Source organism: Canis lupus, chromosome 17, assembly GCF_011100685.1.
Source record: "Canis lupus familiaris isolate Mischka breed German Shepherd chromosome 17, alternate assembly UU_Cfam_GSD_1.0, whole genome shotgun sequence".
Lineage (NCBI taxonomy): Eukaryota > Metazoa > Chordata > Mammalia > Carnivora > Canidae > Canis > Canis lupus.
Window position 1 is genome coordinate 2,210,855 of NC_049238.1, and position 25,524 is coordinate 2,236,378.

General features: G+C 49.2%; 2 protein-coding genes across 13 annotated transcripts in view; both read left to right on the top strand.

Annotated features, from left to right (window-relative positions):
* Positions 1-6,505, top strand: part of ALLC (allantoicase) — a 29,454-nt gene extending 22,949 nt beyond the window's left edge. Inside the window, exons 8-12 of the mRNA XM_038560691.1 lie at positions 1,427-1,582; positions 1,972-2,045; positions 3,232-3,340; positions 5,264-5,388; positions 6,147-6,505. Coding sequence (XP_038416619.1) covers positions 1,427-1,582; positions 1,972-2,045; positions 3,232-3,340; positions 5,264-5,388; positions 6,147-6,353 — 671 coding nt within the window. The 3' untranslated portion in view covers positions 6,354-6,505. The remainder of the gene's footprint in view (positions 1-1,426; positions 1,583-1,971; positions 2,046-3,231; positions 3,341-5,263; positions 5,389-6,146) is intronic.
* A 1,056-nt stretch (positions 6,506-7,561) lies between these two features.
* Positions 7,562-25,524, top strand: part of DCDC2C (doublecortin domain containing 2C) — a 94,097-nt gene continuing 76,134 nt past the window's right edge. For 9 of the 12 annotated variants that reach the window (XR_005371972.1, XR_005371973.1, XR_005371974.1 and 6 more), the window contains exons 1-2: positions 7,608-7,894; positions 15,591-15,642. Coding sequence is in view for 5 of the 12 variants with exons in the window: in XM_038560692.1 (XP_038416620.1) it covers positions 7,608-7,894; positions 15,591-15,642 (339 nt within the window). In the remaining 7 variants the exon portion in view is untranslated. Of the gene's footprint in view, positions 7,895-8,063; positions 8,234-15,590; positions 15,643-22,675; positions 22,808-25,524 lie in introns of those variants that run through there. The other 3 variants (XR_005371976.1, XR_005371977.1, XR_005371978.1) reach the window with 3 other exon arrangements.

Consider the following 25,524-nt stretch of genomic DNA (forward strand, 5'->3'; position numbering starts at 1 on the left):
AAGTGTTTTTTGCCCATCCTTAAGTTGTTTTTTTAATTGAATTTTAAGAGTTCTTTATATATCCTAGATACAAATCCTTTATCAGATGTATGATTTGCAAATATTTTCTCCTGTCCAGTTATAAAGGGGATGGAAGCAGTAGGACAACCTGATGGGACACATAGGGTGGCAAAGTTTACTTTTTCAGAGCATGGAGGGGTATATTTAATACCCTTGATAGTTTTGATTAAAAGGGAGGCTGGATATTAACTCTGCAAATAAGAATCTTTTTTTTTTAAATTTCAAATCAACTTTACACTCAACAGACAAGTGTCTGTTATACCATCTAAGTGGATCACGAAGTCCAGTGAACCAGAGCAGTGGTTCTCCTAGGTTAGCTCCTGCTAAATTACTCCCTCTATTATGTTTTTTTAGGGTTTTATACTAGCTCAGTTTGATTTTATTTATTGTAAATGTCAAGACTGGTCTACTAAAAAAATGTTCTGAAATTTTTTTAAGTTGCTCAGTTTCATCAAATTTTTCATGTAAAAATATATAGGGCTTGGTTTCAGTAGAATATTCCAATTAATGAAAAAAGCTTGCTCCTGTCTTCCAGGAAGTACTATTTAAACAAATAAAAATATTCACCTTATTAGAATCAGATAATGTGAGCTGATGTTGGCGGCAACTATCTGCTCTGCAGACCTAATCTTGGCTGCTGTGGTTCTCGGAAGTGATCTGGTTTTGTGAATATTATCTTTTCTGTTCTCAGTCATATTGCTAAGTAATGTGTTGTCATAAAAATAAAAACATGAGGCTCTTGCATGAGCCTGTGTGGGACTTAGCAATGGTAATCTGTGGCATCAAACATTGTATCTATGGTGAATTTTCCAATTGCTTTTTGACCTTCTTGGAGTTATTAATCCTGTAAAAAATATGAACAATATGAGCACTGACTATGTACCAGGACTGGTTCTAAGAGATGATAGAGATGAGAACCAGATAGATCATTATCCTGGCTGTCAAAAATTTTATATCCTGGTTCTGGGCCTCTGATATCAGTAGGGGCTTAAACAAATAAAATTACAGGATAATTTCATACTGTGATTTGAGCTCTGAAATAAATATGCGGGAGGTAGGGATTGTACACCCCAACCTGAGAGAATTGGGCAGGGCTGGGCAGAGCTGGAAAGATGTAACCAGCTGAGAGGAAAAGCCTTTTTGGGACCAATACACCGATGGTGAGACCTAACAACAAGGAGGCTCTTTTGGAGAGCTGGGGAAGTTGTTCCAGTACAAAGGAATGGCAGGTGCAAAGGCCCTGGGGGCAGGAGGGTTGGTGTATTTGAGAAACAGAGCGGGCAGTTTGTGGAGGGCTTTGTTGGTCATGAACCACAAAGAGCCATCTTTCCAAGTAAGGAATAACTCCGGCCTCTTTCCTCCTCAGATGGTGGAATCGCACGTCTTAGAGTGTACGGTATGGGGCAGAAAGACTGGACTGCAACCGACCCCAAAGAACCATTTGACCTAGTAGCCATCGCTCACGGGGGCACCTGTGTAGGATACAGCAATGCACACTTCGGGCATCCAAACAATATGATCGGTAAGATGATGCTCTGGGAGCTGGTGTTTATTTGGGGCGTCTGGGCACCAGCATTAAGCACCCTCATATGGAATGAATGATTTAAGAGGAAGGTGCCGTCTCAAATCCCAGGAGTGGGTGAGATCAACGGTCCATACACAGGATTTGATGCCTTTATGATGTGAAGTGAATCAATGTGATTTTCCTTCCTAATTTTGGCTTGAAGGGAAAAGGAAAACTTACTAAATCTCTGGCTGTATGTTAACAAAGCCCTAAGTTGAATGAAAATGACTTACGTAGCAATGCTCAGGCGCGTGGGGTCTGGAATGTAAAATTATGCCAGTGCATTCATGCTCACATTTAAGATAAAATCCTGTGACATTCCCGTTAAACCGTGTCATGCCTGGCAGGAGTCGGCAAGGCCAGGTCAATGGCAGACGGCTGGGAGACGGCGAGAAGGCTGGACAGGCCGCCGGTATTAGAGGTAAGAAGTTCAAAACAGCCACGATGTAAAGTTCCCTATATCTCGATTTATTTATTTTTTGTTTTTTAAAAAGATTTTATTTTATTTATTCATGAGAGACACAGAGATAGAGGCAGAGACACAGGAGAAGGAGAAGCAGGCTCCATGCTGGGAATCCAATGCAGGACTTGATCCCAGGACCCCGGGGTCACTCTCTGAGCCCAAGGCAAGGGCTCAATCGCTGAGCCACCCGGGCTGCCCTATATCTCATTTTAAATTGACAGCAAGGAAATGCTTATTTCAGAACCTCTCAGGCAATGTTCTGGAAGTAGTCTGTGTTTCCTGGATCCTCTGCTGCTTCACTGTATGGTCACGGCAGGACCCAGGAGGCCCCGTGCTGGCCACAACGGCCACTCCAACCCATTTTGCAATGTCCCTGTTTCTTTCATAAAGAAACGGGGATCTACAATTTAATGATAGAAAACCCATGGATAAATTCACTGGTTGAGCTGGAGGAAAAAAAAAACCCAAAACACTGGTTGAATCATTTTTGGTATCTGTGTGTCCCTGGATGAGACCACCATTGTGGCTATGGCAGGTTGGGGACTCTAGAGCTGGCTCAGCCGTCCAGTTTGGCCAGCGTCTACTGTGAGAGGTGAAAGTCAAAACGAAGCAAAACAAAACACCTTTCAGCGTGTGAATCCCACTGAGAACTTAACTGGTGAACACCCGTTTCCTGGGTTAGTTTTCATGTCAGCCAACACTTCTACTGTAAAGGAACATTTGGAGGCAGACCATATACTGGTATAGATTTGACCAAGAACTTAACTACTTCAAAAGGTCAAAACAAATTGATTAGAGGACCTGGGGCTGGGTTAGACCCAGACCCCCTCCTATGGGTCCCATCATGCACAAATTTATAATCGACCTAGAAAATCATATAAAAAATAGATGAAAACTTACCAAGTACCCTAAACTCATGAGTCCGTATGAGGCATTTAAGGACTAATAGGCCAAGGGGCCATTAACACAAAAAGTAATTTACGTATTGGCATGGGAAACACTCTTTTATAGTAAGAAGTAAATATCACAAGTATGTGTCAACATTTTTCACTGGCTGGTTTTCAGAATTCGTTTTTCGAAAGGCACCATGCTGGCTTATCTTTTTTTTTTTTTTTTTTTTTTCCTTTTTCCTTTTGGATTCCAGAATGATGAGAATGGTGTTCTCCTGGTTCCGGGTTCTGAATGGGCCGTTTTCCGATTGGCACACCCTGGAGTAATAACTCAAATTGAAATTGATACAACATATTTTAAAGGTAAATGCAAAGTTGTCCAGAAATGCATCTAATGGAGTGCTGGTTATGGAGATGACACGATCCTGTGGGAGCAGAGCTCAGGGTGGTGGACTCGGGACGTGGCTTCAACACTCAGATGATGTGTGGTTTTGAGCAATTTCCATGAACTGTTGGTACCTTACTTTTTCTTTATAAAATGTCAGAATTGGATGATCCTTCCCTCCCCCAAAGTTGGATGAGATTCTGTGATGCTGTAGGACTCTTTACTACGGGGACCCTGGGTCTCACTGGGAAGAGTGTGAAATAGTGATTAGGACACGGGAAGAACTGGATGGGGCATCATCTTACTGGGGCAGGTGGTTGGGGGCGACCATGTCCACTCCAGACTGGACTTTTAAGGCAGGAAGCTACACATTTTCAAAACCATGCTCTTCCATTAGTAAAAAAATATTGGCACTAAGCACCCCTGATATTCAATACCTACTTTCTTATGAAAAGTATACACATGTCATCATATTGACAAAATTCAAGAGCAGTTATGAAACCTGTTGGGTGAGATTTACATACCTACTGGATTGGGTGTCTCATGGTTGTTTAGTTGTCAGTAAACAGTGGCAATTTATTTTCATATTTCGGATGTCTCGATGTTTAAATGTCTCGCGAATCACTGTGACTTCGCTTAAGCGCTAACTACCAAACCAAGGCACAATATGTATTTAAAGGGAAGCTCTTCTTCAGTGGTCATGGATTTAATGATTTCAGGATGTATGGGTCATTGGGACCTCTTTTTTGGAAGACTATTTTAGATCTGATTATCGGGTTACTGTTTTCACTTTTCAACACAGCTGATGAAGAGCTCCTCCTGGGTCAGGGGCCGATGTCAGCTCCATTCTGTTCTTGCGGTTCGTGGATGCTTGTGTTTCTGGTGGCATCTTTCATCCACAGGGCTCTGCATGGGTAGTTCAACATCACTGGTTAGTTTTGTGAGCGAGAGGTTAATTAGACCCAGGTCACAGTCAGTACATCCGTGTAACTAGGGGGCTGGCCTGCACCGTCTTGAGTTTGCTGCTGTTGGCTCTCTGGGCTCTGTCCATCACAACGTGAGGCCAGGCCTGGAATGGGGGGCGTGCTGTACCCAGCTGAAATCTCAAGTGCACAAGCCTTGATATGCACGTATGTGGGTAGATATTAAAGAAATAGAGACACAAATAGTGGCTTTAATGTTCTTCTCCTGCATCTTTTGGGTTTCCACGTGCACCCAGGAGCGAGCCCTCTCACCTGAGAGGTCAGATACAGATTTTGTTTCAATCCTTCCTCTGCTGATCTTCAAGTCTTAGGGGACCCCTAAGGCGGTTCTCCCCACAAAGAGTGTGGTCCTGCAACCCCACTGGGCACAACCCTGATGACATTCCAGAGAGAAGAGAGACTCAGGACCCTGTGTCTCACCCAGGGAGCACTTAGCACACCCCGGAACACAGCACTTCGGGTTGGCGCCATGCTCTGACCAGTTAACTCAGCTCGGTCTTCCTTTCCGCTTTGCATGACCGAGTCTGATGCTGTAAGGAAAGTGTCTTCCAGCCTCATAATAGCTTCAGGCGAGCCACGTGGCTGTACCCAAGTATTTAGCTGTGCAATCTAGGGTGCTTAATGAAGATACCTTCAACTTTCCAAGTAAACTCAGATCCAAACTCGGATGCACCAGCCCGTTCACGTATGTCAGGCCGATTTTGATTCCTCTGAAAAACACACACCTAGATTTCATCCGGCAATCCAACCCCGTCATGACTGGGTACATTCCTTCTCTCACGTGTGTCACACGTTGGGTGTTGTTCAGAGACAGTTTGTTCTCTGCTGGGTCTTTGATTTGATGAAAAAGTCCAATAGCCTGAGCCAAACCGCTGAGTACCAACAGCAGGGAGAGTCACTGTGCGTTTGCTCCGACAGGCAATTCTCCCGACAGCTGTAAGCTGGACGGTTGCATCCTGACGACCCAGGAGGAAGAGGACATGATCAAGCAGAAATGGGAGCTTCCCGGCCAGAAGTGGAAACCGCTGCTTCCAGTCACGAAGGTATGGCGCCCATGGGGGCTGTGCAGGCTCGTCCCAGCCCGGCCCCTTCCCTTGGATTCGCTTGCCAAACCCTCTGCTCCGTTCAACAGTAAAGGGAAGGAGCTTCCAAACATATTTGTGGGTTCATGTAATAAAAGAGAGGCTCTCGTTTTTCATACCTTTGCATTTCTAACAGCCAAGTTTTCTTTTAAACCATCATGTGCAAAGAATATATATATTCTTTATATTTCCTATATATTTCCATATATACTCTGTATTTCCATACACACACACACACACAGAAAATGTTTCTTTAGTATATTGACTTTTTAGAAGGGGTGACTAGCATATTTAAGGCTATAATGGTGTGTCCTCCTGTGGGATGGATTCTGAGATGTTCTGGAAGTGTCCTCTTCGATCCCGTGGGAGGTAGTCACTTTCGGGTCACAGCAGGGGGTCAGGACCTCCGGGAGGCACCAACATGCTTGCTTCTTACTTTCTTTTCCTTGTCGGTGTGTCTGCTTCACTAACCATTAAGAACCACAGACACCATGGGCCCGCGAGCTCAGGTCCCTATTGCCAGGCCATGTGATCCCTGCTAGCCTAGCTTTCCTGGGGGCCAAGCGGCCTGTTGTCAGTGAGTAACTTCCCTGGTTTTGGGCCCTGAGCCTGCCCAGAGGGATGGCCCAGGTGAGCCGGCCAGGTGAGCCGGCCAGGTGAGCCAGGCCGCGTGGGCCTCGAGCTGCGTTACCCCCAGGCCGTTTCCCTGCCTCTTCCAGCTGTCCGCCGACGAGAGTCACCTGTTCCACAGCCTGACCCTGGAGCTCCAGGACGTTATCACTCACGCGAGGCTCACCATCACCCCCGACGGGGGTGTCAGCCGCCTGCGGCTCAAGGGCTTCCCCAGCTCCATCTGCCTCTTGCGGCCCCGGGAGAGGCCCACCATGAGATTCTCGGTGAAAGTGGGCTTCCGGGCGAACCTCTGACTCCGCGGGGCCCAGCGCTTGGGGGATGACTCAGCCCTGCGCCCCTCCGGAAGCGTTTTTAACACCAAAAACCGAAGAGGGTTCCAGCAATCAATGTTTTTAAGATGGATGTAATCCCTGGGGATTTAATAAAGGGGTCGCTGTGACACGTTGGTGCAGGGAGGTGTGGGTGCTTCGGCATGGGCTGCGCGGGGAGGCAGCGGGTGGGAAAGATCCCTTTCAGAAACACAAGATGCCGGTATTTACAGTATATTCCGTGCGCCCGTAGGTGGCCTTGGCAGCCGGTGTCCTCAGGCCCATTGCCTTTGCAAGTTCGAGCTCATCCAAGCCCCTGGAACAGCAGGTCTGGAATGCCTGGTCTGGGCTCAAGAGGACGGGTGTCCTCTCCCAGGACAGGGAATGACCCCCAAGGACACCCACCCCCTGGAATTGGTGTTCCCCAAATGAAGGTGCCTTCCGAGGTAGACGTTTGAGAAACCTGGTGCCAGCTGACCAGGAACCCACCTTCCCACATGTGGGGCCCACACAGGTCTTCCTGGACACGATTCTGATTCACAAGAGGGGCCTGGGATGCCGTTGAGGGGGTGTGGGAGGGGCTCAGCTGTTTGGGACATGCCTTCTGCCTAGGCCAGGACCCAGGACCGAGTCCCACCTTGGGCTCCTGCATGGAGCCTGCTTCTCCCTCGGCCTGTGTCTCTGCCTCTCTCTCTCTCTGTCTCTCATGAAAAAATAAAATCTTTAAAAAAAACCAAAAAGCAAGAGGGTCCCAATGCCCCCGCCCCACCCCAGCCTCTCCCCACAGGGCGCTGGTGCGGTAAGGTGGTGAGTGGGGGGGGGATCCTCTGCTCCTACCAGGCTGCAGGGACGGAAATCAGGAGGGTGGCGCCTCCCTCTCCCTGAGCTCTGCCCCCCCCCCACCTGTTAGGCTCCTGATGCCCCCTCCCCCTTCCCTGCCCGGCTCTCCTTCCCCCTCCCCCTCCCCTGCCCTGGCTCTACCTCCCCCTGCCCCGGCCCCACTCTCCACCTCTCCCTCCCCTCCCTAGGCTCTCAGACGTCCTTACTCCCCCCACCCCCCACCGCTGCAGGCCGGGGCGGTCACAATGGCAGGCGGGCGTCAGCGCGGCGGGGGGTGGGGTGGGGTGGGGTGGGGTGGGGGGCGGGGAGCCGGGGCCGCACCGCAGAGGCGCCCACGCCTGGCTGCCCGGGGCTGGAGCGCGGGCGGGGGCGGGGGCGGGTGGCCCGGGCGGCGGGGCCATGGGGTGGCGCGGGCCTCCGGGGCTGGTGGACAGCGCGCCCGCCAAGGCCATCGTGGTGTACCGCAACGGGGACGCCTTCTTCGCGGGCCGGAGGTGCGTGCTGTCGCGGCGCCGCGCGGCCACTTTCGAGGCGCTGCTGGACCAGCTGACGGAGCAGGTGGAGGTGCCGTTCGGGGTGCGGCGCCTGTTCACGCCCACGCGCGGGCACCGGGTGCTGGAGCTGCAGGCGCTGCAGGCGGGCGGCAAGTACGTGGCGGCAGGCCGCGAGCCCTTCAAGAAGCTCGAGTGAGTGCGGCCCTCCCCCGGCCCTCCCCCGGGGCCCACCTGCCGCCCCGCCCCGCCCCGCCCTCGCCCTCGCCCTCGCCCTCGGTGCGCGCTGACCCAGCGAGGGCGCGAGCGTGGGGGCGCACCTGTCGCCCTGCTCTCGGTGCGCATTGACCCGGTGACCGTAGGGCGCACCTGTCACCCTCCCTGAGCCTGACCCACAGAGTGTGGGTGGCGCACCTGTCACTCTCCGTGCAGTGACCTGGCTAGAGCGCAGTAGCGTGAGGCACACCGGTCGCCTTCTGCACCTGGTGACTCCCCAGCGGACAGCACTCCTGTGCACACAGCCCGCTCCTCCTGGTGGGCAGCGGTGAGGGCTGGGGTCCACCTGCCAGCAGCACCTGTGTTAGCATCAGAAAGGGCCTGGGGAAGAGGAGTGGGTGGGCAGTGGCCATGAGGTCAGGCCTCTCTGGAAAGGCGACTTTGGCTGGAAGATGGGGTGGGGGGGGAGAAAGGGAGTTAGCCATGCGCAGAGCTGGGGAAGCAGGCTGGAAGGCGGGACTCCCACCTGGGTCACCCCCAAGTGGCTGCCCCAGGCTGCTGTGCTGCCTTCCTGGCCCGGCCTGGCCACAGGAACGCCGTGTGATCGTGGGCCTCCAGCCGCGTCCCCTGCTAGGCTGGGCCGTAAAACTGTGTAAACACCACTCTGGAGCAAGAGAAGGCATGACCTGATTTGAAAACCTGCCACCTCCGTCCCCATCCTTTTCCCACAGGTGACCACCACTATTTTGGCCATTGAATCATCCTTTCATGATAATCAATCCTCAAAGGACAGATTTTTCAATGTTTCACGTTTGTGTACTTTATGTAAATGCGATCAAATCGTATACAGTTTTCTGCTGGTTGCTTTTTCACCCGATAGTAGGTTGTGAGGTTCATCCGTGTCACTAGTGTGTAGCTGTAGGTCATTCACTTTTACTGCCATGTGTTCTTTGATTGACTAAAGTACCAGTTCACTTGTCCAATCTGTTGATGGTTGATTTGGGTTGTTCTAAATTTTATGCTGAAATAAATAAGGACAGTGTTGCAGACATTCTTTTGCGTGGCTGCTGGTGCACGTGGGTAAGACTCTCTCCAGGGGGGTGCATTCGTGATCTACCGCGGCATAACCAACCACCCCAAGCGTTTTGGCTCAAAACAGCTTTATTATCACAGTTTCTGTGATCAGGAATTCAAGACCAGCTTAGCTGAGTGGCTCTGGCTCAGAGAGTCCCCTGAGGTTGTAATCAGCATGCTGGCTACCGTCATCTGAAGGCCTGACTGGGGTGGGTGCTTCCAGGTTCGCTCCCAGGGCTGAGGCCGGAAGCTTCATTCTTGCTGTGGGAGCCCCTCCGTAGGTGACTTAGCAGCTGGCTCTCCCTAGCACCGGGGATCTGCGATGGAGCCCGGATGATGCTACAGTGTGTGTGTTGTTGCTGCTGTTTCTCTGTCATGCCGTCTTCTCTGTCTGCCTAGTTATCTCTGTGTGCTGGGCAGTACTTTCAAAACTTATTTGGGGAAATAATTTGAGGCCTAGGGTGATATGTCTTTGGCCAAAGTTGATTTTTTGTGTATTTGGGCCAGATAGCTGTCATCAACGGTTCTTGATCACCTTAATACACCTTTAGAATGTAAGATCACTTGGGCCATCCTGAAGACTTGAAGACAAGATGGCCCCCCCTCGGGTCCCAGTTCACAGAGAAAGGTAGTTCACAAGGAGCCCCAGCGCTCGTGTGCCCTGAGCAAGTGCTTCTGGCTGCTGGCCACAGAGCCTGTCAGGGACACGGTTCAACCTCTCAGCCATCTGTCCACAGTTGAAGAGAAAGCTCTGGGGTGAAGTGACGCCAGGTATTAGGCTTACATGTTTGGAATTCCTTTATTTCCTGGATCTTGGCCCAGTAATTCCTCATTATCCTTGTGAGATGTCTTATGTTTCAAGTAAATGTTTTCATTTTGTTCAACTTTATTAGTTTTTAGTGAACAGGTGGATCAGAGTTACTTAGTCCATTGTTCCCAGGGGTGGAAGCCTTCTCTCCCTCCTTCTTCATATACATTTTTATAGATGTCTGATTCTGTGGATGACAGTGTCCTTCAGTCCACAGAAGGTATTTTTTTTCTTTTCTTTATCTTTTTTAAAGATATTTGAGAGAGAGACAGAGAGAGCGAGCTAGGGGAGTGGCAGAGGGAGAGAGAGAATCCCAAGTAGACTGCCTGCTGAGCGTGGAGCCCAACGTGGGGTTTGATCTCACCACTCTGAGGTCATGACCTGGGCCAAAACCAAGAGTTGGACGCTTAATGGACTGAGCCATCTAAGTGCCCCAGAAGGTACTTTTCTATTGACTTCTAACTTCAAGATTGCAGATAAGAAATCAGTTCTCATAATTTACTTATTTGAAAGTAATATTTTATCTTTTCTGACTGTTTAAAAAATATATTTTTTGATCTCTGTACTGTGGTTTAAGCGGTATGTCCAAGTGCAGATTGATCGAACCCTCTGGAGTCCGGTGTGGTGACTCATCAGCCACTGCGTCTTCAGAGGATGCCTCGTCTTCTCTCTGTGTTTCCTGCTTCAGAGTCAATGTGGATCGGCTTTTCTCACTGATGCTAAGCTCCAGGCATCTTCCTCTCTGTCTTGAATTTCTCTCTTTTATCTTTGTACTGTTCATTAGGTACTTTGTGCACATCAGTCTTTTGGCTAATTTTTCTGCTGTGTGTGAGGAAGACATAGACATGGCCAACATGCATATGAGAAAATGCTCTGCATCACTTGCCATCAGGGAAATACAAATCAAAACTACAATGAGATACCACCTCACACCAGTGAGAATGGGGAAAATTAACAAGGCAGGAAACAACAAATGTTGGAGAGGATGCGGAGAAAAGGGAACCCTCTTACACTGTTGGTGGGAATGTGAACTGGTGCAGCCACTCTGGAAAACTGTGTGGAGGTTCCTCAAACAGTTAAAAATATACCTGCCCTACGACCCAGCAATTGCACTGTTGGGGATTTACCCCAAAGATACAAATGCAATGAAACGCCGGGACACCTGCACCCCGATGTTTATAGCAGCAATGGCCATGATAGCCAAACTGTGGAAGGAGCCTTGGTGTCCAACGAAAGATGAATGGATAAAGAAGATGTGGTTTATGTATACAATGGAATATTACTCAGCCATTAGAAATGACAAATACCCACCATTTGCTTCAACGTGGATGGAACTGGAGGGTATTATGCTGAGTGAAGTAAGTCAGTCGGAGAAGGACAAACATTATATGTTCTCATTCATTTGGGGAATATAAATAATAGTGAAAGGGAATATAAGGGAAGGGAGAAGAAATGTGTGGGAAATATCAGAAAGGGAGACAGAACGTAAAGACTGCTAACTCTGGGAAACGAACTAGGGGTTGTAGAAGGGGAGGAGGGCGGGGGGTGGGAGTGAATGGGTGACGGGCACTGGGTGTTATTCTGTATGTTAGTAAATTGAACACCAATAAAAAATAAATTAAAAAAATTTTTTTCTGCTGTGTGTAAGATGTCATCAAACCAGTTCACTGAGTTTTAAATTTACTTACTTTTTCATTTCAAAAAATTCTACCTCGTTCTTTTTCAAATCACGTACATGACTCTTTCGAGTTTCTCAGTCTTGCATGCACTTCCAGGCTTGCCTTTTATTGAAATGTTGTCCTCCTGTGGCTGTGTTGGAACCCGGTTTCTGTTATTTTTGTTGTTTTCTCTCAGTTGAGATAGTGATCTCCTTGTTAGTCTACTTTCTGCCTGTATGTGACTCCTTTTATATGGATTTTACATGAGGAAATTTCGTCCAGGACTGAGGCAAAGGTGAGGTTCTTTGGAGAGGGCATCTGTGCTCATCTGCGTGCTGCCAATACTGCCAGCCCCAGAGCACTCTGATTCAGTTAGTAACGTGAGATTTTCGGGACCACCAGATAGTGTAATTTTGTGAGCAAGCTGGCTTGTGATCTGAATTCTTAATGGCATCTGCAAAGATGCAAATTTAACATCCTGTTGATTTTGAAGGAAAATCTTAATCCACAGCCATCCGAGTTGCTGAGAGGTATTGGACTAATGCCATGACATTTTAGAGTCAAGTTCATTACAATGATAATCTTGTGTGTGGGAACTGCCTGCAAGAACGTATCCATAGAGATGTCTGATTTTGTGATGATTTTTTTCAGGTTGGTTATATGAATTTCCTCTGGAAATTCATGTTGAAACCTAATCTTCAGTGTGGGTGTTAGGAGGTGGGGCCTTTGGGAGGTGAATGGGTCATGACAGTGATCCGGCCATGAATGGGATTAGTGTCCTTGTAAAAGGGACCCCAGAGAGCTTGCTGCCCTTGCTGCCAGGTGAGGACACAGCAAGAAGGCAGCCATCCCTGAACCAGGAAGAGGGCCCTCGCCGGAACCGAACCACTCTGGCACCCTGATGTCTGCTGTTGAAGCCACTCAGTCTGGTGTCTTTGCTACTGTAGCCCAAGCGGACTTAGATACTGCGTATGCTGAATTTTGATTTTCTACCAGAATCCAGTATTCGGGTAGGAGAACATGTTGCTACAAAAATTGATTTTAAAATCCTTTTCAATGCATGTATAATGAAAAGTAATTAATCCCCCCACACACACATTTCCTTGTAAAATCAGTGTATGTTTTATGTGTGAGCTGATGAGGAAGGAAGCTTGAGAAGCACGGGCCAACATGCCCGCAACATGCTCAATACATTTTCCTCTTTCCTCTGTCCTGCGGGTCGAGGCATTTTCTAATAGGCTCTATCAGATCCCTGATTTGGTAGGGAAACTCATAGTTTATTTGAAATGCTTTGGAAAAAAAAAAAAAGAAAAGCTTTGGACACGTGGCCGAAATATTGAGACTTTGAGGCATTTCTCTTCCCAAATCTCTTAACGGTTGTCATTAGTGTTTTCCGTGAGGGAGGCAGTGTGGTCCAGTTGGCCAACGGGGGGTGGGGAGGGCAGGTGGGGTTCTCCTGTGGCTTCGATTCCCTGCCATTATCCATATACCTTCAGTGCTGTACGTAGGTGGATGCTGTTTGCACGTGAAGTTCATCACGGAGACACATTTAAATTTCATTTTCTTCACTACTTTTTAGATCAATGAACTATGAAATCAGAATCCAGATTTTGGTGAATAAAGCTCTGACAAATATTTTGGCTTGATCTCTGCTGGTATCAGTAAGCTGGCACTTGTTGGAATGTGTATTCTGTAATTACTGAGCCACTGAGCAGTTAAAATTAATTTTCTCCAGCAAATAATCTTCTAATTGTGCCACCAGCCAATGAACTTTGCGGTGAAACCTGATGATGTATTAGCCATCCTGGGGCTCTGAGCATAAGAATGGCTGCAAAACGGTACATTGAAAATCTGTATAGAATCCAGTCATTATTCAAACGGTTCCTACATATTCTGGAATGAATTAATTTGAGGTGAAGAACATAAGTTTTCCTTCTATAAAACAAATATCATAGGATAGTAATTGCATTAAAAAAAAGTCTAGTAAAACCTAGAATTCATGGTTTCTTTTGTGGAGAAAGCCATATTCACAAAAACAATGTAAATAGGGCATTGTGTGTGTGTGCACGTGTGTGTGTGTGTGTTCACGCACGTGTTTGGAGGAGACACCATAGTATTTGGATTATACCAGAAATTTCCTGTTTGCCACATGAGTTTGCTGTTGAGATTTGAAATGAAAGAGCCTTAAATCACACTGTCATAGTTCGCCCGCACCCAAACATTACTCCTGTCTCCCTGCCTCCCGCTTATACCCTGAGGATAGTTGGTGTCAGGAAAAGAGTATCAAAAATGTGGACTCAGGGACAGAGACCTGGTCTGAATTGAACCCTAGTTGTTCCTATCTCAGCATTTAGCCAATTAAATGACTTTGCTGAGGGCCCATGTCCTCATCGATAAAATGGGGTTAGTTCATAGCCAATGTGGTGCTGCTAAAATTTAGTGAATGCCTGGCTTGATCCTAATAGGCGGCTTCTTCCTTTCCTTTTTCTCTGGAAGCAGCAAGGAGGGATATTGCACATTAACGTCCAGTCTCTGCTCAAAGGCCTGCTCCCCTCTCTCCAGCCCCAAGGAAACCCACGCCCCACCAAGCCCTTCTCCGAGCACCAGCCTGATGATTCCAGTTCACTGCACCTCTGAGGAATTATCTGTTCTTTCTTTCTGTGGTATTTGTGTGTTCTTTGGAATCCAGCTTCGAAATAATAGACAGCATTTGTGCTTTTGTAGGATTTTTTATGCCTTAGTTTTTCTGCATTTATTTTTACTTTTCAAAAAAAGATTGATTTATTTTAGAGACAGAGGGAGAGGGAGAGAGTGAGCATGAGTGGGAGGGGTAGAGGGGAGGGAGTCCCAAGCAGGCTCTACGAAGAGCATGGAGCCCCATGTGGGGCTTGATCCCATGACCCTGAGATCACCACTCAAGCCAAAACCAATTGTTGGACACCCACCGACTGCCCCACCCAGGCGCCCCAGGCACTTATTTTTACTTTTTGTTTCCACTTAATGATAGAATAAGTTGTCTCATTTGGGGATTAGTGTTCATAGTCAAACATGGAATTTTGAGGGTGAAAACTGGAAGCAGAGCTCAGAGGAGGCTGCAAGGAGTGGTGGTAAGCCAGAGATCTGGGGCGGCCACGTGTAGCTTGGGTCCCATGGGTTTCAAAGCTGTGAGTTGGCTGGGACGTTTTATAACAAGGGTGTTCATGTAATAGCACGACATTTTAGTTTTATTGAAAAAAAAAATAGAGGATTTGATTGTTCAAAAGGATGGTGTTTTTAGTTGTCTGCATTTCCATGTGAAAACAGTGTCCTGGAGCAATGAGCTCTGCTCAGCTCAGATGGGAAGTGGGCTTGCACTCACCATAGTCCCCAGCATTCCCTAATGCTGCCCTGTGTAAGCATCGTCATTACCTGCCTGGCCTCTGTAGGCATTTGGCTCGTGACTCCTGACTCGACTGAACACTTAATTCCCTTTTCTTTCTAGCTGCCAACTCTTGGTCCATACCTGTCTGAATATTGCTAAAACTGTTGACAACAACACCAATCTCAGATATGTAATTTTTTTTAAATCAGAAAGAGACTTTAAAAGATATAATTAAAATTAAGGTGTTTATTATCATGAAAAAATATGTGTCCTATTTTTGAGGCATATGGAGAGCTCTCTGGAAGTTCTCACATAGGTGTTATGCTGGTGACTCTTCTTGGTGTTCACTTTTGGCAGAATGGGGACAACGATATAATTCTGTGTGATGGGGGGTGGTGGTGGTGCAGGTGATGAGCTGCACAGGAGGGATGCTGGGTGAGCTCACTTCTGGGCCCTTTGGTGACCTGGTAAATAAGGAGGTTGAATGAGATGATTGATACAGTTCCTTTTGGATTATTAAGGATATGGGAAGGAAAGAGTGTCACTCAGGAGGCAGTTTCCCGTGGGTGGTGTCAATGGCAGCTGCTGTGTGACATGGTCCTGTGGTGACCTTGCTGTTGGGTGTCAACATCCCACATGCTCCTCTTGACTCTAGTTTTAAGTTGCTGTGGAGTCGCGTATGGGAATGCCAAAAAGGAGTCCTCTCTTGAAGAGGCTCCCATCTTCCACTTCGATACTTACCTTCTAATTAGGTTTTTCTTTCTTCTTTTGCAGTTATATTCATATAGTGCCCAGAAAACCTACAAAGATGAGAAAGTTGAAGGAAGTAAGTATTCACTGCTAATTATTAAAGATGGGATAAATGGGGTGACCTGGGAAAATATCGAGTGTCAGTATTGAATCATGTCAGTTGTACAAAATCAGCATTTTGTAGGCGATGCCCATAGGGGCATGCTGCTCTCAAAGCCCGAATTCATTGTAAAAGCTTGTCATACTCATCAAAGCACTTCGTAACATGATGGAAGTCAGTAAAAATACTCTAAGACCGTGGTTAGGAAGACCGTCATCTTTGAGACACACTTGTGCAATTATTTATTGAAAGTCTTCACTTTTGTTTTGGGGGGATTTGGAAAGACAGGCATCAGGAAAGGCTATTTTAAGGTCCATCACTTAAAGTTGAAGTTAATTATCATGCTAAATTTAAAGATTTGCCCCAGTTCTCGACATTGTTGTGCTTGACAGACTTTTGAAAGGTCTACAGGGTGGAGCTTTCCATCACTCTGTTCACATCACCTGATTCTTAGCAAAAAAAAAAAAAATCCATTTAATAAGTATAAAAGAGATCCACTTTTTAAAATAAACAACAGAAATTGCTAGGTTTTAAGCAAGATATCCTGTTGATATTTAGAATGTAATATGGTTTTTATTTATTTTTTAAACATAGACTTGTCATTTTGTTGGGTATTCAGAGGTGAGATTTCAAGAGTATTTACTTCTCTCAGTGGTAGTTTTGGTATTTTGAATTTTCTGCTCCGTGAACTGGTGTGACGGCTGAATGGTGAGACATGTATCATGTACCAGGAAGACATCCATGCTGGTCCCCTCCCTCTGCAGTTTAAAGAAGCAGGGCTTCTGTGTGCCCTGGGATCTGTGCCCGAGGTCCAGTAAAGGGCAGCCTAGGAGCTCCAGCACAGGTCTCAAGCATGAGCCCTCAGAAGCATTGAGCTGTTCCCTTAGGGTCTGCATTGCAAGGCACGTGATGAATCAAGTCATATTTGTCATGTACCCACCCTAAACTGTGACTTGCCAGGGCAGTGGGCAACTTTCCAACAAGAAACACTCCTAGCAGTGACAGAAGTTCAGGGCCACCTGAATAAAGAGGGTGGGAGGTGGTGTGTGATTCTCCTCCTCCTCCTCCCCTTCTTCTTCTTTTTCTTCTTCTTCTTCTTCTTCTTCTTCTTCTTCTTCTTCTTCTTCTTCTTCTTCTTCTTCTTCTTCTTCTTCTTCTTCTTCTTCTTCTAGATTTTATCTATTGATTTGAGAGAGTGAGAGTCAGAGAGAGCACAAGTGGTGGGAGAAGTCACTGAAAGCAGATTGTGTTGTTGTTGTTGGATATGTAAATTCTGTCTTGGTGGGAGTGTAGTATTTTCAGGGACGTGTATCTGTGGTGTAGCCAACCTTGAATGAGCTTTGACTGAAGGAAGATTTGGTCCAAGAAATCTGTTCCCATGAGTGGACCCTAAAGATAGCCTGAAATTAAGATCTGGGTCCTTCTGTCCCATACGAAGATGGAGGGCTAGAGTCATAGGGCTGAGGTTTGTAGGTCATACCGGTGGGCGTCTCTCTCTTGCTATCTCTACTGCTCACCTAAACTACTTACCTTACCCCCTTTTGGTCATCTCTGATTACTTTTTTAAAACAATATTTTTAAAATTTATTAGAAAGAGAGAGAGAGAAGAGAGAAGAGAGAGAGAGAGAGATTGTGACCAAGATAGCATAAGCAGGGAGGAGAGGGAGAAGAAGACTCCCCACTGAGCAGGGAGCCTGACGTGGGGCTTGATCCCAGGACCTGAGCTGAAGGCATACACTTAACTGACTGAGCCACCTGGGTGCCCCAATATCTGATTACTTACCATTACTTAATACACCATGTCTTTGTGTTTCTTGGGGGACATACCCATAATTCTGGGGATAATATAATAATGAGCTAAAAGACTAGTCTTTTATTGATTGGACACCTGCCACATTGGACACCTGCTAAGGAAGTCAGCTGCAGCGGCTCCAATCACAGTAGACGCTGTCCTTCCCATGCCCTCCAGCCCAGCCCTGGAAGAGCAGGGAGGAGGAGAAGGCTGAAGGCGGACAAGATAAAACACGGTGCCCACTGTGGCTGGGTCAGGCCTGTGCGTGGGATGTAGGATTCAGATTTAAATTAGAAATGGCAGGCCTTCTTCTGTGTCTGCTGGGATGATCATGTGGCTTTTCATTTTTTGTTTGTTAATATTATGAATACATTGATTGATTTTCAGATATTAAGCCAACCTTGCATTCCTGAGACAGACCCCACCTGTGAAATATTGCCCTTTTTATGCATTGTTGGGTTTTATTTGCTAAACTTTTGTTTGTAATTTTTATGTCTATGTTCATGGAGGGATGCTGGTCTGTAGCTTTTTATTCTTGTAATGTCTCTCTCTAGTTTTGGTATCATTTCTTCCTTAAATGTTTGATAGAAGTTATCAGTGGAGTCAACTGGGCCTGGAGTTGTCTTTGTGGGAAGGTTTTTGACTACAAATCCAGCTGCCGCACTGGATACAGGGCTCCTAGGGTTGTCTGTTTCTTCTTGAGTGAACTTTGTTAGTTTGTCTCTTTTGACTTGTCCATTTCATTTTGGTTGTTGAATTTATTAGCATGAAGTCATTTCCCTTTTATTTTTTAAAAGATTTATTTATCTATTTGAGAGAGAAAGATGGAGAGTGGGCATGTGGGAGCAGGAGGAGGGGCAGAGAGAGAGAGAGAGGGAGAAGCAGACTCCTTGCTGAATGTGGAGCTGCATGCGGGGCTCCATCCCATGACCCTGAGATCATGACCTGAGCCGAAACCAAGAGTTGGAGCTTTACTGACTGAGCCCCCAGGTGCCCCATGAAATTGTTTATAGTGTTCTTTTATCATGTTAACATCTGTGGGATCCCATGATGTGACCTCCCTCATGCCTACCATTCCTGGTCATTTGTGTCTTCTCTCCATTGTCCAGGTGCTACTGTCTATAGTTTTATCAATCTTAACAATCTTGAAGAACTAACGATTGGCTTTATTGGTTTTCTCAATTTCTTCGCTCTGCTTTCTATTTCATTGGTTCTGCTCTGAACTTTCTCCTGTGTTGTTGGGTAGGGAGCCATGCTTCTGTGTGGGGTGACTTGCACCCTCACTTCTTTTCTGAGCCCATCGCTCTCCTCTCATGCTCCCCCCAGGTGCCCTTCCCTCCCAGGGCTCAGGCCTTCATGGATGGTTACTATGTCTTTGTCACAGGAGGGAGTGACTTTCTTTCTCTGCCATGTGATGCATTTGCATTTTTGTCAGAGATACTGTGGAGACAGCGTCTTGGCCCAACAATGGAGATTTAAAAAAATTTTTTTTATTGGAGTTCAATTTGCCAACATATAGCATATTACCCAGTGCTCATCCCATCCCATATTACCCAGTGCTCAGCCCCACTCAGTGCCCGTCACCCAGTCACCCCCTCCCCCCGGTCACTTCCCTTTCCACTACCCCTTGTTCGTTTCCCAGAGTTAGGAGTCTCTCACGTGCTGTCTCCCTCACTGATATTTCCCACTCATTTTCTCTCTTTTCCCCTTTATTCCCTTTCACTATTTTGTATATTCCCCAAATGAATAAGACCGTATACTGTTTGTCCTTCTCTGATTGACTTCACTCAGCATCATTCCCTCCAGTTACGATGGAGATTTCTGTTGTGGTGTCAGGCGGAGGAGGGGAGTGACTGGCTTGGGTGTGACCTGGGCCCACCAAGCGGTGTTGACCTGCTTGCTTGCCTCCTCCTCCCCTGTCTGCCGATTGCTGGGTAGACCTGCTTTTCCCAGCCTCGCCATGGAAGCTGATGCGGGTAACTTCCTCCTCCATTGGCTGGCATTTGTCAGCAGCTTCATTATTTCTTCTAACCCACGCTGTGAACATGGGAGCAGACTTAACCACCTCTGACCCTGGGGATACTGGTGAAGTTTAAATGTGCTATCTTGTGCTCACTCTGCTTTCGTTCTTTTCTTCTCTGCTTCTGTTTGCATTTTTCCTAATCCTCCATCCTCTTAGTCTCCCTCTTCTTTCTTCCTTTTTGGTTATTTTATTCATATGCCATCATTTGAGACTGTATGGTGATGTAGACGGTTGACACCAGGCCCGTCGGAGTGGTTGGTCTCATGTGTTACTATTTTATTTTTTCCAAAAGGAGTCATTGAAGGATGTTCTCTAAATGTTGAGCTTACCCCATGGATGCTCGCTGGGTGATTGCTTGCTTTGCATACTGTGGCCCCTCTGTTTGAAGAAGAGGCCTGAGGTTGCCGAGGTGGGATGAGGAGAGCGGGCGAGAGAGATGCTGGTGTACGAGGAGCAGCTGGCAGTCAAAATAGTTTGGAGAAGATAAAGCATCTTACAATATGAAGAAATAAATCACCAAACCAATAGGATTTGAAATATAGGAGTAGTTAGGTGGGAAACACTGTTGCTCTTGGTAAGAGTAACACAAAATGAGGCAACCCACGGCCCGCTGCCTAGCAAGAGGCCCCAGGTGACTTAGGAGCTCAGTGGACAGTGGTTGCTGTTGTCGTTGTTCGGCTGCAGAGCAGGGGCTGTCGTCGGGGCAGGAGCTCTCGCGTCAGCTGCTCTGAACTACCTGGCTGATTCCAGGCGAGTGGCTGGTCTCCAGGCCTCCCCAGAGACCTGGGAATGCCGGCCTGGCCCATCCTCAGCCTTTCCGCTCCTCTAGCTCTGCGACTTCCACTCAAGGCTCATGATCATCCAGCGCAGCCGCTGTCGTGGAGGGCACGCAGGAACCCAGACAGGGACCTGCCCTCCTGTGCCATCATCATGGAGAAACCCCCAGGGAGGTCTGGGCAGCGTCCCTGCGGCCCTCTCCACATGCCGGGAGGGGGCGGCAATCCCAACTTTTAGAATCATGATAGAACTTTACAAGGTACATGGTATCAGATGAGTCAATTCTAAAACCCCAGTCATAGTTCTTCTGTTTTATTGAATGTAAAAAAAAAACTCGACATTTTCCAAAAAATGGGAAATAAAAATTCATCATCATCATGACCAAGAAGGCCAAGAATCTATTTCTCCAGCCATGTTTTATTTTTATTTTTGTTATATTTTTAGAAAAGATTTTATTTATTTAAGATTAGAGAGCGAGAGATGGAGAGAGAGTGTGAGCAGCGGGGAGGGGAGAGGGAGAAGCAGACTCCCCATTGAGCAGGGAGCCTGACACTCCATCCCAGGACCCCGGGGTCATGAGCTGAAGGCAGACGCTTCACCGACTGAGTCCCCCCGTGTCTTAGACACACCTGCCTGGTCTCCCCATCTAGTGCCCACATGGTAAAAGCCGGGGGAGGGCTGCAGAGGTGCCGAGGGCTTGCTCAGATTTGCCACATTTCTATAGGCAATGGTGCCAGGGTGGGGGAAGCGTGATTCCCCACCTGCTTGCCTTTCCCACCCCGCACCTCGCTGCTCCAGAATGGCTAACCTATGATGATTCTTGGACGTTTTTGGAAAGAGTTTAAGCTGATTTTTTGGGTTTTGTTTGTTTTGGACTCAGAGGATCTCAGAACGAGAACTGAAGTGCCTTTGGAGGTGGCCCAGGGTGACCTTTTCCTTAATGGGCAGAATGAGCAAAGGAGAGCCCACTGTACCTTCCGTGGGGTTTCTGTGACCTGTGGCCATTGTGTGTCCCTTTACAAGTATATCTGTTTGGGCCCTTAGGCTAAGCAAAGGGCCACTTGTTAAGTGGTGTAGGAGCCTCTCTGTTACTCCAGCTTGCACAGCACACGCTCCAGACCCTGATGAGCACCGTTCACTAATTATGAGACTCTCCCCCTGATGTGGGTACGTGACGGGGTCTTTTCTTGGTGCTAGACTCACTTGGGTCTTTTTTGTTTGGGGTCTTGCACCTCAAACAGGCTGTGAGGATGTTCACTGAGGGTAGTCGGAGCAGCTGGATGAGGTGCCAAGACTAGAGACTTGGGAGGCTAACAGCAATAACAGCCGCCACCACCACCCCACCGCCACAGCTGCTCCCAGCTGAGCTCCTAACGCATTCCTGGCGTTTTGCTGAGCGCCCCACAATTGCACCTTCTCATCTCCTGTCACACATCCTGAAAGCAGACCTTACACGACAGGCACCACTTTCGTCTGCATTCGCACGCGAGGACACAGGTGCACAGCCCGTTCAAGGTTATCAAAATTGAAGGTGATGGAGCCAGTGCCCGAATCGCGGATGACTCAGACTCAGGACACAGCCTCCTAAGTGCCCCGCTGGCAGAGGTTCAAATCCCCAGTTTGCTAAAATCTACGATAAAATATTTTTTTGATGGCTTATTACGGCCAGGACGCTTTGCGACGGTGTGTTCTTGGTGAAGATTCTTAGCAGCTCGGGTTGTTTACACGCAGGTGTTTGGCCTGGTTATTTTGAGGGTGAGGTGTGGATGCAACTCCTGCTGCGGAGCAGGCCTAGTAAGCCAGAGCCGGAAATACACCTGCGGTAACCTGAAGGGTCTTCTGGCGTGGGTGTGGATTTGGTTTAATTACCTCGGACAGTTGGTTAAGGAGCCACAAAGCCCACTGAGCCCTTCAGCCTCTCAGGCAGATGGGTGACACGATTTCTGAAGCTGTCATCACCGCCAGACAGTTACAGAAAGCCACATGAGCTTTCTTAGGAGATTATATGCAGTTCAGAGGAAAAAAAAATCCAGAATCATGTATTTAATTGCTGGGGTTATTTAATTAGGCAGGTGATAGCAGGGTTAATGAATCATTAACACATAAAAAACCAATTAGCTCATTGTTTCCATAATTTGAGGCGATGAAGCAGAAAGCTGTTTCTTAGGGTAGTTGTACCTTAATAGAATTTTGCAGATAATAATTTCTGTTGTTTTGTTTTTAAACTAGGTCAGTAAATTCATGGTAGCTATTGATGCTCGAGGCTTTGATGGTGCTGCTATCAGCAGGCAGGTGGATATAATCTTCTAGATGGTGTGACATGGCTCTAGGTCTCCAATGACCTTGCGTTTTCTGGATTCTTCCTGGAGGAGCAGGGCTGTTTATCACTTGCCGTGACAGCGTCTATTCATTCACAGTCACGGCGTCCTTCTCCAACTCCTCCTGTGGGCCACTCGCTCTTCGGACTCTGGGGGTCCTTTGTCCCATGTGACAGTCGAGAGCTCTGCTTCTCAGGAGGCTTGCAGCCTATAAGGAGGAATCGATAATAGGTAAATAAATAAGCACGAACATTAAGACAGTATTAAATGCTGTGGTGGAAACGAATCTAGGGCGTGACTGGTCCGGGAGGGCCTCTCTGAGGAGCTGCTTCCAAAGTGACTTCCTCGTGCAGGGAAGAGGGAGGTGTGCAGACCCAGGAGAACGTTCCAGGCTCAAGGTCTTGATGTTCAAGAGCTGCAGGAGTGCGTGCGGGGCTGTGGTGTGGGGAGGCCGGGAGGGGAGGGGGTGTCGTGGGCGAGTAGCCATCGCCGCCACAGGGGCTGAGTCACAGGGTGACCACGGCGACTGCTGTGTCCAAAGGCGACTCTGCCCCGTGTGGGGAGGGGGTGAGGGTGGGATGCGAGGACAGCCGCCTGGCCAGCACGGTAGGGGCGGGGACGGCGAGCGCCGCGGGGGAGGGGGTATGGCTCTGAAGGGGGGGGGTTGCGGGCATGGGGGGAGGCGGAGACGTGCTAATGGTTTAGCTGCGGGCTGTAAGGAGCAAGGGACTCCCCAGTGTCTCCCAGGTTCTGGGGTAGAGATGGGGAAGTGGGGGGACGAGCAGCTGGCTGTGGGTCAGACCAGCATTCTCTCGGGGCCTCAGTGAGATGCAGATGCCCAGAGGCTGTGTCTCTCTGTCCCACCACCTCTCTGCGTCTCTCTCCATCCCGCCATCTCTCTCCGTCCCACCATCTCTCCGTGTCTCTCTCCACCCCGCCATCTCTGCATCTCTCTCCATCCCGTCATCCCTCTGCATCTCTCTCCGTCCCACCACCTCTCTGTGTCTCTCTCCGTCCTGCCATCTCTCTGCATCTCTGTCTGATGTGTTGGGAGACTCGGGTTCACTGCATGGGGAGTTATCACTACGGGGCAGGTGTGGTGTCGCGCGTCTTCTGTTATCTCACAGGCCCCTGCAAGCTGTGTCGTCCCCCCTGCAGACAGGACTGGACTCAGCTCAGGGCTCCATCGGCCCCGCAGGCTCGCGCGGGCAGGGGCAGGGCGAGGCGGGCTGGATGTGAGGCCTGGGCTGCAGGGTCCACGTGCCCTCGTCCCACCTGCGGTTGCCCGTGGCCTGCTCTGCCCGTCCGGGCCTCTCAGGCAGCCCTCCCTCCTGACTCGGTGGTTCAAGCCGCAGCAGGTGCTGGACGGGCCTTCTCCTCGGTCACCTCGCCGTGACTCGTCCTTCTGACCCTTCTCCACTCTACCCGGCGGGCCCCCTGCCTCCTCGGGGCCTCAGAAGACCCAGAATGGCATTTTCTCCTCCTCTTTTTAAAAACCAGTGCCGGGGAGAGCAGGAGATGCCCAAACTTTGTCACCCCTGTTAATGGTCCATGCAGCTCCCTCGTCCCTCTCATGGTGAACCCGGAGGACACAGGTCGGTGTTATTCTTGGCAAAGGAGCTTTGTAGGTGACTCTGACGCACGTGGGGTAACTGGGAGAGCTGCGACAATGTCACAGGTCTGGGTGGTCTGTGTGGGTGTGAGCGGGGCAGCCTGGCAGGACTAGGGAGTGGGGGGAGACAGGGCGTCCAAGCAGGCAGGGTGGGGGGACTCAGGGCGGTCAGGCAGGACGGGGTGGGGGGAGACAGAGCATCCAGGCGGGTGGGGTGGGGGTGTACAGGGCGTCCAGGCAGGTGCGGGGGGACACAAGGCGGTCAGGCAGGCGGGGTTGGGGGAGACGATGTCCAGGCAAGCGGAGTGGGGGGATCCAGCTGTGGGCCCGGGCGGTCGGCCTCTGCCCTCCTGCCCTCCCTGCTGGAGCAGGGCCCCGAGCGCCGGTGCCCACCTCGGGCAGAGCCTCTCCCAGCTGCAGGCCTGGCAGGGAGAGGAGCTCAGGGAGGCAGCGCGCTCGGGGCAGAGATAAGGCTCAGGAGCAAGGGAATGAGGGAGGGGTTCGTGGTTGGACCCCAGTCCCAGCCCCAGGCCTGCAGCTAATGGTTCCGGTACAGAGTGACTCGTCCCCTGCTGTGAGCTGCATGGTGGGCCTGAGACTGGTGAGGGAGGGGCAGCAGCAGGTGTGCAGGTGCAGCAGTGCCGGGGGCGGGGCTCCAGGTAGGGCTCTTGGGGGCGGGGCTCCAGGTAGGCCTCTGGGGAGGTGAGGCTCCAGGTCAGGGCTCCGGGGGTGTGGCTCCAGGTCAGGCCTTCCAGTGGCCTTGGTGTGAGGAAGGGTGGCTCGTGCATCTCAGCCAGGAGCTCACTGTGCAGCAGGGCCACCTTACAGGGACAGCAGCATGTGGCCTGGGCGACCCACTCATTAGAGGGTGTCATTAGAGGGTGTTTGGTGGAATGGGTTTAGCGCTGGCATGGAGTGGCTGTGCTGTGCGTGGTACATGGGCTCTGAGCTGGCAGGAGCCTGAGCAAAGGCCCTGTGCTGCCGAGGTCCTACGTGGAGCAGTGGAATGAGGTGGGTGCACTCGGGGAGAGGCAATGTGGGGGCCTCGTGTGCCCGGGGAGGCTTTTGGGCTATGGAGGGCTGGAGGGTGATGAGGCCCCAAGCTCTCCAGCTGGGTGGGCTGGGTGACAGGGAAGGAACACAGCTGGGGCAACTTTCAGGGGTGCTGATGGAGAGGCCTCGAGAAGCTCCGGGGCTGCGCGGGGCCATGGGCTCAATCCCCCAGTGCGCCAAGGGCGCAATCCCCTCCTCTTGCTTTTCCGGACTCTTAAAGGAGAAGACCGTGAGGAAGAGAGGTTCTGCTTGTCCACGGCAGGGCTCCCATCCTTGTCGCCCC